At 40.6% G+C, this 14,054-nt stretch overlaps 1 protein-coding gene across 1 annotated transcript in view; it reads left to right on the top strand.

The window, feature by feature from the left end:
• Positions 1–14,054, top strand: part of LOC125456902 (cilia- and flagella-associated protein 47-like) — a 478,989-nt gene that overhangs the window by 255,917 nt on the left and 209,018 nt on the right. Inside the window, exons 49-50 of the mRNA XM_048540417.2 lie at positions 8,307–8,480; positions 10,798–10,909. Coding sequence (XP_048396374.2) covers positions 8,307–8,480; positions 10,798–10,909 — 286 coding nt within the window. The remainder of the gene's footprint in view (positions 1–8,306; positions 8,481–10,797; positions 10,910–14,054) is intronic.

Genomic DNA, 14,054 nt, shown 5'->3' with positions numbered 1-14,054 from the left:
TCATTAGGATCAGCACTGGGACTACAACTGTTTACAAAATATATTCATGATTTGGAAAAAACAAGAAATGACTGTATCGAAGCCAAATTAGCAAACAATTCAAAAATAAGTGGGAAAGCAGGTTGCGAGAAGGATGCAGTTTCAGACAGATATTGACAGGTCAAGTAAGTGTGCAAAAGATTGGTAAGTGGAGCATCATGTGGGAAAATGTGAAGTTGTTTACTTTGGAAGGGAGAACAGAAGATCAGAATATTATTTCAAGGAAGAAAAACCTGCAGAAAGCTACTATACAAGGGACTAGGCAGTACTTGTACGAAACAGAAAACCAGCACACTGGTGCAGCAGGTAATCAGGAAGGCTCAAGGGACATTGGCTCTTATTTCAAGGGGTTTGGAGTATAAGAGTAGGGAAGTTTTACCACGACTGTGGGGGTGCTGGTGAGACCAATTCAAAGAAGGGTCACTCGGATGATTGCTGGAATGGGGATATTGTCTAATGAGCAAAGGCTCAACAATTTCGGACTTACAGGAGTTCAGAAGAACAAAGAAGTATTCTCATTGAGACATATAGATTCTTAAGCGGCTTGACAGCGTAAATGATACAATGGTATTTTCCCCCATTGGAGAGCCGAGGGCTAGAGGGTATAGACTCAGAATAAAAGGGTGCCAATTTAAGACTGAGATGAGGACAAATTTCTTCTCTCACAAGGTTGAGTGTCTTTGAACTGCTTGTCACTGAGCGATGTGGGGGCAAATTCCTTGTGCATATTTAAGGCTGAGATAGATAGATTTTGGATCATCAAGGGATTGACAGGTTGTGGGGAAAGGCTGGGAAAATGAATGTGAGGAATGCTGGATCAGCCATGATTCCCTTTAAAGGCAGAATGGCCTTGAGGGACCGAATGGTCTGCACATGTTCCTATTTCTCAGGGTCTTTGGTCCTAAACCCAATCACCCAAATTTATTGTCATGGACACCCTGGTGAAGAATTTTCAACTTGGTAGTTTCACGCTTATGTGATCTAACTCTAATTGTAGTTTTAACTGTAACATTCATTGTTTCACAGCAGCATACTTAACTCTCAATTATCCTGCTGAAAATAATGTGGCAAGCCATTCGAGTTGTAAAGAAGGCAGGTCACCACTACATTCTCAAGGGCAATTCAGGATGGGCCATAAATCCTGGCTGAGCCAGTAAATTCCACATCCTATGAACTAATAAAAAAATTATGTCCTTTGTTTCTGGATTTTGCACTAGAAAAAGAAGCCTCTGAATCATTGGTGTAATGATGCTAAAGTACAGATTAAAATTTATTGTTACTGCTTCAATGACAATGTCAGTTCAATATGTATGAGTTGACTTCTTACAGATCCTTTAGATTTCAAAGTGATTCACAGTCAATTAGTTACTTCTAATTTGTACTCACTGATGCTTGATAGGCAAATTTGGCAGAAAGTTTTGCATGCCCAAAGCGATGAGAACAGATATTCTGTTTTACATATTGAACACGGGATGTTTGTTGAACAGGAAAATTCTGTTCAAAACTGAACCCGAGGCTATACGGATTTGGATAGATCAGCTCCTTTCTATCTCGATACCTGGATCGTTCGAGGATCTTATAAATTAAATTCACAGTGTCTGGGACTGTATGATTATTGACCTACAGTACACACTTGAGTTTGAAAGGTTACAATGTCAAAGTAACACATATTGATTTTGTCAAACGCTCTCCATCTTGTACCACCAAGTGACAATCATTAAATATCCCCATTTGCTCTAAGACCTAAATTTTCATAGGAATGGAGAACTAAAATACTGCTGGACATTTGTTAGCAGCATCCCGAATTCTCACTGGAAGACGTTCGGGTGGGTCCATGAATCAAGGAAATAGCTGCATATTTAAAAGTGCTCCCTTCTAACAGATCCAATTTCAATATCTTGGATTTCCAATATCTCAACATTATACTTTTCAAGGTTTGATCTAAACTCAATGAAGTTCTTTGTAAAGGATGGCACGGTGGCTCAGTGGTTAGCACTGCTGCCTCACAGCACCAGGGACTTGGGTTTGATTCCATTCTTGGGTGACTGTCGATGTGGAATTTGCACATTTTCCCTGTGTCTGTGTGTGGGTTTCCTTTGGGTGCTCTGGTTTCCTCCCACAGTTCAAAGATGTGCAGGTGGATTGACCATGCCAAATTGCCCATAGTGTCCAGGGATGTGCAGGTTAGATGGATTAGCCATGGGAAATGCAGGTTTATGGGGATAAGGTAGAGGGTTGGGTCTGGATGGGATGCTCTTCCAAGATGTTGGTGTGGACTTGGTGGGCCAAATGACCTGTTTCCATGCTCTGGGGGATTCTATGAGGTGGATAATCATTTGGAAGATAAGATATGCTTTTGATAGGTCCAGGAATATGCCTGGAAGAAATAAAGAGCCATTTGTGGTTGTTAAAAGTAGGGACAAATGTGTGTTGAAAATAAATGAACATGTTGGAACAATCAAGCTATTTAGACGTTTGAATTTCTAGTCTTTAAATTAAGAAAAAAAACAGCCTATTTAATTCAGTTGACATAAAGGTTATCATTGGATTTGTACTGAATGACTAATTTCATAAACTATCACTATCACAGCGGGATGCTTATCATTTCACAGTTCAATTGGCAGCCCTAACTGATTGTAACATCTTGGAAACAGAGCTATGTATACAATGGATTAAGTAAGGCACTTAAGTGGTGTGAATTGTTCTGTCTCTAACGAATGAGATTGTTGAATAGTGGTCACCAATGAGTCAAAATTTCCCATTTTTTGATAAGTGCTTTTGTTAATGAGATTCATGTCAGGCAGTTCATCATGGCCTATGTCAACTTCTCATAAAATCATCTGATCTTCATCTCCTAAATTATGCAACCGACCTCTATGGTGGCTGGCTCATGAAATTAGAATCGTGTTGAAGTCATTGGGCAAATGCTTGCCGCTGCCATGGCTTTGCAACTTTCACACTGCTTATGTCACATTTAGATCTTGTTCCCACAGCACTTCATGCACTGCAAGCGAGGAGCTGGCTTCACACTGTGATCCTGTGCTCTCCTCCTGAACGATATGGACCAGAAAGGCATGACAGATCCCCACTTTGCTGGATAGTGACATGGGTCATTTGTAGTCTTGAGGTTGTGAGAGACCTTGTGTACTGTATGTTGTACTGTTATATAATTAAAACACCTAGAGAGCACACAAATTAGAAAATTAATTGGTGCACAGTTTTATATATGGAAAATAATGTTGCTTTTTGAAGCAGTAAGGTTGTTACTTTGGGAAAGAGTAGCCTCAAGGGTTTTTGAGCGAAGGAAAAATTGCCTGATGATAGCTCTGATTTGTCAAGTTACGTTTTGCTACAAATCTGTTAAGTGCAGAACAGGCATTGACCTCCAGAATCTGTAAACTGAAAACATCCCTTTCTCCCCTGCCATGAAAAGATGAATTAACCAAGAAAGCTTAAAAGAAAGAATTCTTACAAGAGTAGGCCTGGATACATTGGATCAAAGTGAAGAACAACCATCACTTTCTAGACAAAAACTTGTCATCTCAGCTAAAGTCAAGAGTAACTGTGATAGACAATTAACTCACTCTTGATATCGAGACTTCAGATCTTTGTAATTATTTTCCATCTTTTTTTTCTCCCATACTATCTGTGCTAAACCATTTGCACTTTGTCTGTCTTAATCTTGAATGATTGTGTATTTTGGGTTGTTAAGGCTTATAGTTAGTTTAGATTTGAGAGTAATGCATTAGAAATCCTTTGTTTTCAGTCATTTGTTAAAGGTATATGTGTTATAATAGATAGAGATATGGAAACATGGTGTGAATTACTTTTGTTCTGAATAGTAGTCATGCAAATTAGTTATCATAGAATCCCTCCAGTGTGGAAACAGGCCTTTAGGCCCAACAAGTCCACACCGATCCTTGGAGCATCCCACCCAGACCAATACCCCTATAACCCACCGAAGCTGCACATCTCTGAACACTACGGGCAATTTAGCATGGCCAATCTACCTAACCTGTACTATTTTGTTGATCTCATTGGAATTTGATGCATTTTGTGATGGCTTGAGGAGTAGTGACACATGCTTCCCGGTTGACTCGTGACAAGGAACAAGTGCAATACCCAGCAGTGACAAAAAGAAATGCATTTTTTTTTGTGTTCTGTAAGGTTAAATGCCACAACTTTCACTCTGCTGACTCACATTCACAGGGTCACCAATACTCACTCTAACTCTGCCATTGCACATACCTTTCACCCAGGGTTATGGACTGCAGTTGCAGCTCCCACAATTTCATGCAGCGTTTCTATTCACTACTTGTCACCCATCTCACCCTCATAAGTACTATGAACCCTTACTGCCCTCTGTACTTCCCTCTCATTGACTGGGGAATCTCGATATCTCTCCTGGCCTTGCATCACCTTTCCCGTCCACCTCTATTATACCCAATCTTGCCTTTCTGTCTTCGCAAGAAGATGTCTCTCATTGTCAGGATAAAGCTACTCAACCAAAAGTGGGTGCAACAGCAAGGCTTTTACCTGCACCCTCCAGCTGCTCAGAGCCTTTCACCTCAGTGTGTTCTCTATCTGGATTAGATTTGGGAGCACAATCTGGTGAGCACCTCACTGACATGTCTCTGCAGCCAGTTGATGAAGAAACACCCTGGGGCCTGACACTTGGAGAACTGCGAAAGGCGAGCCATTTGCTCAGCCCCTGGCTGAGGATTATCCTATGGCCTTGGCCATGAATGGTTTCATTAATCTGCAGAGAGACCCAGTAACAACAGGCGGCTTTTTCAGAGACATTGGTTAAACGAGATCGGAGGATGGAGGAGTCCACTAATGTTCCAGTTCTCAGCTGTTTGCAGCAAGTGTAACTGACTGCCTTCATGGGCAGCTTGGTTTGTTTCCATGGTGACTCAGGTCCAGCAGTTTTGTCCCTGTCAGGTGTGCACAGAGCTTTGCAGTCCATCACTGTCGCCACTAGTGCTCAGTGTCAATGGCAAGGTCAGAGGGGTCAAGAGACCTTCTCCTCACTTCAGCTAGCCTTTCCCCTCAAAGACAAGTTGGTTTTAGCAGGCACCCAGAGGGTAGAGGAGCCTCATGCAGGACCCTGAAGTTTCAGCTGAGGACACTGCAAAGGTGCCAGATTCCACCACTTCCATCCTGCCTATAATCCAAAAGCCTGCAGAAGTCCAGAGAAAAGTGAGTTTGCCCTGGGGTCCCCACCCCTGGAAAAGCCAAGTCTTTCAGACCAACAAGGCCCACTGCAGAGAGGTCTACCTCTGTTCTAGCTGCGGACATTAAGACTGCGTGTAGATGTACTGGGAAAGAAAGGAAGGGTAAAGTCTACTGCTGGCAAGGGCAATACTTCATTGCAAATAATCTTGTAATTTTATAAATATATATTCATTTACACTCAAATATCTGATCTAGTCTCTTTGTGCCTTTTGACTTTGTCACTCCCTGTCTGAAATGCAAACATTTCATTTATTTCAATGAGATCACCTCTCATTATTCAAAACTCTACAGAGCACAGGCCTGTTCACTGAATCACTCATCACATGACAGCCCTGCCATCCCAGGAACAAGTCTGATGAACTGTCATTGTATTCCTGTCTATGTAAATAATGGACTTGCTAAGGTAAAGAGACCAAAACTACACACAATACTCCAGATGTCGTCTGGATAAGCTCCAGTTCAATGAAAGCAAGACTTTATTACTCATGTACTCAAATCTTCCTGCATTAAAGGCTAACATTTCATTAACCTTCCTAATAACTTGCTGCACCCACATTTGGCCTTAATTGCTTTATCAACAGGAACCCCCTGATCCCATTGCACATCTACGGTTTCTAACTTCTTACTATTTAAGAAATATGCATATCTGTTTCTCCTACCAAAAATGAATAACCTCCCATTTTTCCATATTATATTCCATCAGCAATATTCTTGCTCATTCATTAAATTTGACCATATCCTCCTGAATTCATTTTGCATCTTCCTTCACAACACACGTTCCCACTCAGCTTTCTATCATCTGCAAATTTAGAAATATTACATTTGGCCCTCAAATCCAAATTCAGTGTTCTATGTTGTAAACAGTTGGGGCACAGTGCTGATCCTAGCGGTGTCCCACACGTCCTGCTGATGCAAGAATGATCTATTATACCTGCTCTGTTTCCTGTCTATAAGTCAATCTTTCATCCATCAAGCAATATAATGCTTCTTTACTTATGTGCTTTAATTTTACTAACCAATGTTGTTTGTGGGACAATATCAAAATCTTTCTGAACATCATAGTGTACTATTGCACTGCACAACACCTGGGTACCATTTACTGACTGAAACCTTAAAAGCCAGCTAACCTTTGTGCAGTGCCATGCTACTGCCATGCCTCACTAATTGTTGCAGTTTCCCAAACAATGAGGAAGAACTATAAAGTGCTGGTATTCTCAGGTGGGATAAGCGGAAGATATCATGCATGCAATCATGTGGTTAAAAAAAAATCTTTTCTCTGTAATGGAAGAATTCAAGGAGTACAGAAATAAATCAGGTATACATGTGCTACAGGCTAACTGTTTGCCAAATAACTAACACAGTAGAAACACAGTGAGAGGATGTCCAAACCCAGCCCATTCATCCTGAGAAAACCAAAGAACCGCAGATTATCTGGGATAAAAACAGAAACTGCTAGAGAACGTGAGCAGGTCTGGCAGCACCTGTGGAGAAAAAGCAGCTTTAACATTTTGGGACCAGTGACCCTTTTTTGGAGCTGAATGTAGCTGGGAAAAGATGGGGTGGGGATTGGAGTTATGGAGTAAACAAGAGGTGGAGATGGATCCCAGAGAGAGAGAGAACAGTCTTAGGGCAGACAAAATAGTCAGCCTGGGAAGGCCAATAGCTGCTAGTAGGGACTATTTGAAGCTGAGAATGGATTCGTTGTGGTAAGAACCCATGTGATGACAAGGCCTTGTGTGATAGGGTTGCGGGAAGGATATCAAAAAAAGTGCTTAGGTCCTAAAATTATTGAGTCCTGAAGGATGCAAGTACACAAGCAGAAAATGAGAATCCACTTTGAGATTCAAACATGATGTGATAAATGTATGGTAACGTCACCAATGCGCAGACTCACAGTGTAAGAGGTCAGTGCTTTACAGAGCGGCATGGGAAAAGTGAGATATTTGTCAAAAATAGTTCTGCCTGCTGAAATAAAAGGACAAAAGTCAAATCAGAGTCACAAGCCAATACAGTGAGGACCAATAGGCATTAAAAAATTGGGTATTGAAAGAAGGTGACATAGTGACTTTATACATGTATAGAGGCGTAATAAACTACATAGTGTTATGCCTTTATGGTTTCTATGTAAAACTAAACCATGGCAATATGCCTGCAAGAAATGGTGACTAAAGGCGGGGTAGTTCATCATTCAATGCTGAGTCTAAGTGTCCTTTTGAATATTAAAGGTGAGGATAAACCATTTGGGAATCTTATTAAGAAGAGACACTGGTCTTACATATCAAGGTTTAGATTATTGCATGGTAATAATATTTACGATTTACGTTAATAAGTTAGCATAATTACAACCATCAGGAGCCAGAGATGACACATTATTTCTATTGTGACCTTGTGCAAAACAGTTCAATTCTCCACACAAAGATTGTGTTACATCATCAAATTGGGTGGAGATAATGCGCCTTTTGACATTAATTCTTTGAGAAGAATCCCTTCATATAACAATGTCAAATTTCAAATAAATCCAAAGATCTTTGAAGGAATGAATCCAGGAAATGATATTTTCACAGTTCTATGAATGCACAGAATGAATCTCCTGAGAGGCAAGAGAGAGCAAAACCCTTCAAATCATTTAAGAAACAGTTGGACATGATCATGAGGCAGATGTTGGTTGCTTCTGGCTGGATCAGGAAATATGGGCCAGAATTGTTGGACTGAAAAAGTCAGAGCTATTCCATCATTAAGTCCTTACAATTTATTATAGTTGGGATACTAATTGTTCATTACAAATAGTGTTTATACTCTATTATTTATTGCATGATATGGTAATGAATTGACTATGCTGAATTCCCTGAATAAATTTCTTGTAAATATTGTCCAAGTATTTTCAATTGGATAAAAATGTACCTGGCATCTCTGAGAATACTTAGTTACTAAGTGATCCTGAAATGCTTTGAGAAAGAAATTTGGCAGTAAAACAGGCCTCTACTATTTTTAATATCTACATTTTTCCTGCATTTTCTCCTTATTCGTAGGGTAAACTTGTCCTGGTGAATGAAACAGATGGCACTGAACGTACCATCAACCTCAAAGGGGTTGGCAAAAAGCCTGTGGCCGTGGATCATGTCATGATAGACTGCCAAGTAAGACAGATTACAAGGCAGGTCTTAATGGTTCCTAATTATACTCAAACCAGGTTAACATGTAAGGTAAGAGAGTTCAGATTTTACAACATAAGCTTGATTTCCTTGCCAGAAGTTTTAATATAAACTATACCATACTACAATATTTATTTAGTTCACATCAATTTGAAAATCAATTACTGAAACAAATTAAAACTAAATGGGCCCTTTTAAATCTCCCTTCCCACAACCACCCCCCACCCCAATCAGTGTAAGTAGTGTAGGTTCATGGCCTATTTAATTTTATCTAATCTCCCTCTCTAGTATCCCTGGTTTTGTTGATGTATAAAGCTTGAAGTTTTCTCATGCAGTCTCGTTAACAATTGCAATATTTATTCCGGACCCAATGGAATTTGAACAATTTCTTTGAGAAGAGCTGAATATGGCTGTCCTATCAGGCGAATTTGTTGAAAATATCTGATTATATCTTTTGATCAGTATACCTTTTAACTGACATAGTATGCCAGCATTCTTCTAAGAGGCATACTTTTGAGTTAATCATTTTATCATAAAATTTGGCATCAGTGTATTCTGCTTGCTTATTCCACCTTAACTCTGATCACTTGAAACATGACAGGCTCTTGAATACATTCTGCTGATATACAACCTACTAATTTAATACCAACTCAGACAATGCATGAGCCTGTGAATGTAATACACATACTATAGCTGTAATGTAAATACATTTTAAAACTGTAAACATGTTTCTTTCATTAATACTGCCCTAGTTTCTCATATGATGTGTGTTAACATTGTTGCACCTAGCAAAATACCGTTAGTGGAAAAACCCACAAAACGATTGGCAGCAGTTGCCATCAAATAAAACACACCAAGATTCGGTGGCAAACATTTAGAAAATGAATTCACCAACTGAACAACAGCACGAGCTTCCATGAATACAGTTAACAATACAGATTTGTTCATGGAACATTGATCAGCCAGATGACAGAGTTAATTTCTTTTTGATTGAAATGTATATTCCTTCATAATACAAGCAATTTCTTAGAAGTGCCTTATCTTGAGGATAACGATGTCTAAAGTAATTTAAAATAAACAGTTAAATCCTCCAGATAGCAGCATTCCAATGTGCCCCTTGGAACAGATGAAGCTTTAAAACACTAAAAAATGCAGCTTTCTACATTAAGACTAACTGGACTCCAGATCCCATTTTCTTTCTCCAAGCCAGCATGAAAATGCAAGGAACCCCATGCGATGTCATCACCCCCTATTTCGCATGGATACCACTGATAAGAGCTTAAAGTCCTGTAACCTTAAACTACAAGGCTGTAGTTAATAAATCTGCAGTTTTAAAGGAACCAAAGCCAGTTCAGGGAGCAGCAACATGGAAAAATAGAGGAAGACAGAAACAATAAAAGGAAAAAAAATGTAAAAGTAAAGAAGTGTTGTACTATCTCCAACAAGAAAGATTTAAAGATCCAGTCAACAAACAACTGTCAACTTACTTCCAAATCCTCCACCTCCACCACATTTGCTCTGAAGATGGAGCATTCTGTTCCCGGAAATCCCAGATGTCCTCGTATTTCAAGTACCGCCACTCCACCCTCCGATGATCAAAAACGCCCTCAACTGCATCTCTTGCATTTCCTGCACTTCTGTCCTCTACCCCCTTCCTCACGCAAAAATAAAGACAGAATGCCCCTGGTCCTCACATACCATCCCATCAACCTGCACATCCAGCACATCATTCTCTGCCTCTTCTGCCACCGATAGTCTGACCCCATGACCAAAGAGATATTTCCCTCCCCACCCCTATCCCCCTTTTGTAGCGACCGCTGTCTCCGTGACTCCCTCATCCGTACCACACTTCTCACTAACCCCACCACACCCCAGCACCTGTCCCTGCAACTGCAGGAAGTGCTACACCAGCCCCTTCATCTCCCCGTTCACCTCCATCCAAGGCCCAAAGCATATCATATCATTTCATATCAAACAGGGGTTCACCTGTACATCCTCTAACTTGGCCTATAGCATTGGTTGCTCCTGATATGGCCTCCCCTGCATCGGTTAGACCAAGCACAGATGTGGGGACTGTTCCATGGAACATCTGCACTCTGTAAGTGACGAAAGACAACACCTTCCAATCGCCAACTATCTTAACTCCCCCTCCCACTCTCTGGGTGACATGAAGAATGGCTATTGGACTTGATACGTTAACTCTCTTTTTCTCTCCACAGATACAGCCAGACCTTCTGAGTTTCTCCAGCAATTTCTGTTTTTATTTGTTTCAGAATTCCAACATTCATAGTTTTTGATTTTTTTTACTTACATGAAATGTTGTACCTTGTTTTGTTTAAAGTATAAAACCAATCATTTACATTTATAGGTTGTATCAGACTTAGTAATAGTCAGTGGAGAACCAAGCATTACCTTAAAAGCTGGGCAGACTGCTCCATATTTACTTAACATTTTACCTTGGAAACGAGGAAAGTTTACAGGTAAGAACACCAATTAAACAAATACATAAGTTTGAAAAAATTAACTTCGCATTTTAGCAAACAAATAATGTGTTATTGCAGCACTTTTGAACTTGAAAAAAATGTTTGACTAAATATAATATAATTCTGAAGATGAAAGTCAATGTTTTTAGAGGTAAATTGATACTTTTGATACAGGGATCATTACAGGGTAGAAAACAGAGGTTATCACTCACATTGAAAATATGTAGGTCAGCACAGATTTCTTGACATCTCTCATTTTCCATCAAAGGAAAGGAATTGGACATTTGATTCCCATGACACTTGTGAAGACCCTGACTTGTGGAAACACTGACACTCTCTCTCTCTTTCTGGGTCTTTTAGTATCTTCGTTAATGATACTTTATGAAGCTATTAGCCTCTCTTGAACATGGTGGCTTGAAATTGGTAATCTGGTATACTCCATATATATCTTTTATGTCCATACATAGAGCTATGATTCTAATACTGATCTCTGGGATATACCACTGTACTCTTCCTTCTGTCCAAATTCCCTAACCGTTCCCCATCATGCTGCTTTCTTTCTATTAACTACTTTCGTTTCCATGCACCTACTGCCCTTTCATGCTTGTTAATATATCTACGATATTCATCAAACATCGAGCGCATATTCACAAAATCAACCTTCTCCATTGCATCAGCAAAGAACTGAAATCAAGTTAGTCAAATTGTATTTAACAAATCTATGAGGACTGTCATTGATTATGCCCTGTTTGGAGGAGATATTGCAGATGATAGTGTTCCCATGAAACTGCTGCCCGTGTCCTTCAACATGATCGTAATTGTAGGTTTGCGAATGTGCTGTCCAAGGACGCTGAGTGACTTTCTGCAGTGCCCTTTGTAAATAGTGAGCCCTGAGGGATGCAGTGCCAATCAAATGAACTGCTTTGTCCTGGATGGTGTCAATCTTCTTGAATGTTGTTACAGCTGCATTCATCCAGGCCATGAGGAGTATTCCATCACACTCCCGAGTTGTGATTTGTAGATTTTGGACAGGCTTTGGAGAGTCAGGAGGTGAGGTTACTCGCCGCAAGATTCTTAACTTCTGACCTACTTTTGTAGCCACAGTGCTTATATGACTCTTAGAAGTCATTTTCTGGTTAGTGTTAGCCCCAGAATGTTGATAGTGGAGGATTTTGTGATGGTCATGCCATTGAACATCAAGGGATGGTGGACAGATCCTCTCTTGTTGGTGATTGTCATTACCTGGCACTTGAGTGGCATCAATGTTACTTTGCCATTTGTCACATGACACCTGGATATTGTCTAGGTTTTGCTGCATTTGGACATTGACTGCTTCAGTATCCAAGGAGTTGAAATGGTGCTAAACATTATGCAGTCATTGGCAAACATCCACCCTTCTAATCTTGTGATGGTGAAAGGTAACTAATGAATCAGCTGAAGTAATTGGCCCAAGCTCACTCCAACGAACAATGCCTACAGAAATGTTTTGGGATTGACCTCCTACAACCACAGCTATCTTCATTTGTGACAGGTTCAACTCCAACCAGTGGAACATTTTCCTTCTGATTCTCATGGAGTGATTTTGCTGGGGCACCTTGATGCCACAATAGGCTAATACAGATGTTAAGGTAGTCATTCTCATTACTTGTCACATCCTCATATCTCATAACTTCTGATTTAGAGTGACATTGACAGTGTATTTTTCATCAATGAAGACAGAAGGAAAGCACTCTTTCAATACTTCAGCCTAGCCCTCGGCTTGCGAGAAAACAATTCTTTTCTTTTTGATCCATGACTGATCTCTGGAAGCATGCCATTTTTGAACAGCTCCGGCTTTTACGTATCTTTTACTGTGTATTGCGCCCATAGGTGTATCTTTTACTGTTTGTCTTTCACTTTTCTTTCTCTGATGTTGAACCATTAAACCACTGAAGTTCAGACTACTGCCACCTTCTGGATGAAATTTTTTTGATGTAACTTCTACCATCACTTTAAATTTGTGCCCACTGACAATTGACCTTTCCATTAAGGAAGTGGTCTGCAATGGCCACTCTATCCAAGGCCTTTTTACTTTGAACACCTGAATTATGTTATCCCAGGCCTTTTCTGTTTTAGGGAAAGCGATCCGAGCTATCCAATCTTTCTTTAGAATTGCAACTTTCAAGCTGTGGTGAAAACATTCTTCTAGGTCTTCTCTAACTCTTTGGAGAGCAGTTATGTCGCCACCATACAGTGGAGACCAAAACTGAACATGCAAAGTTCCACCGATGGTCGAACCAGTGTCTGATTCAGTTCCAGCTTTACGTCCCTGCCTTTGTCTTCATTACATCACCCAGTGAAGGAAAGCCTCCAAAATGCCATTTTTACTATCTTATCTACCTGTCCTGCTGCCTTCAGGGATCTGCAAACATGTGCTCCAAGGTCTCTCACTTCTACTATTCTTCTCAATGTTATCACATTTAGTGTGGATTACCTTGCTTTGACTATTCTTCCCCAAATGCATGACCTTATACCCCAGAAATAGCAAGAACTGCAGATGCTGGAGTCAGAGACAACACAGTATGGAGCTGGAGGAACACAGCAGACCAGGCAGCATCAGAGAAGCAGGAAAGTTGACAGTTTGGGTTGGGACCCTTCTTCAGAAATGGGGAGGGGGAAGGGAGCTCAGAAAATAATAGAAAGAGGATGGGTAGGGCTGGGGAAGGTAGGTGGGCTGTTGATAGGTGAGTGCAGGTAGGGATTGGTGAGGATTGGTCAGTGAGGTGGGAGGGATGGATAGGTGGGAGAGAAGATGGACAGATTGTGTCAGATCAAGAGGCAGGGATAAGAGGGAGGGTTGGTCATGGGATGAGGCTGGGGGTGGGGAAATTTTGAAACTAGTAAAATCCACGTTTAAGCCGTTGGACTGTAGGCTTCTGAGGTGGACTATGAGATGCTGCTCCTCGAGTTTGTGGGTGGCATCATTGTGACACTGGAGGAGGCCCAGGATGGACATGTCACTAAGGGAGTGGGAGGGAAAGTGAAATGGTTCGCAACTGGAAGAAGAAGATGCTGTACAAAATGGTGAGCCGAGATAAGATGCTGTACAAAATGGTCTTTGAGCCCTTGCTTGGTCTCACCAATGTAGAGGAGACCACAGTGG

This window comes from Stegostoma tigrinum, chromosome 12, assembly GCF_030684315.1.
Source record: "Stegostoma tigrinum isolate sSteTig4 chromosome 12, sSteTig4.hap1, whole genome shotgun sequence".
NCBI classification, from domain to species: domain Eukaryota; kingdom Metazoa; phylum Chordata; class Chondrichthyes; order Orectolobiformes; family Stegostomatidae; genus Stegostoma; species Stegostoma tigrinum.
The sequence above is the reverse complement of the archived record's forward strand: the minus strand, read 5'-3'. Positions and strand labels throughout refer to the sequence as shown.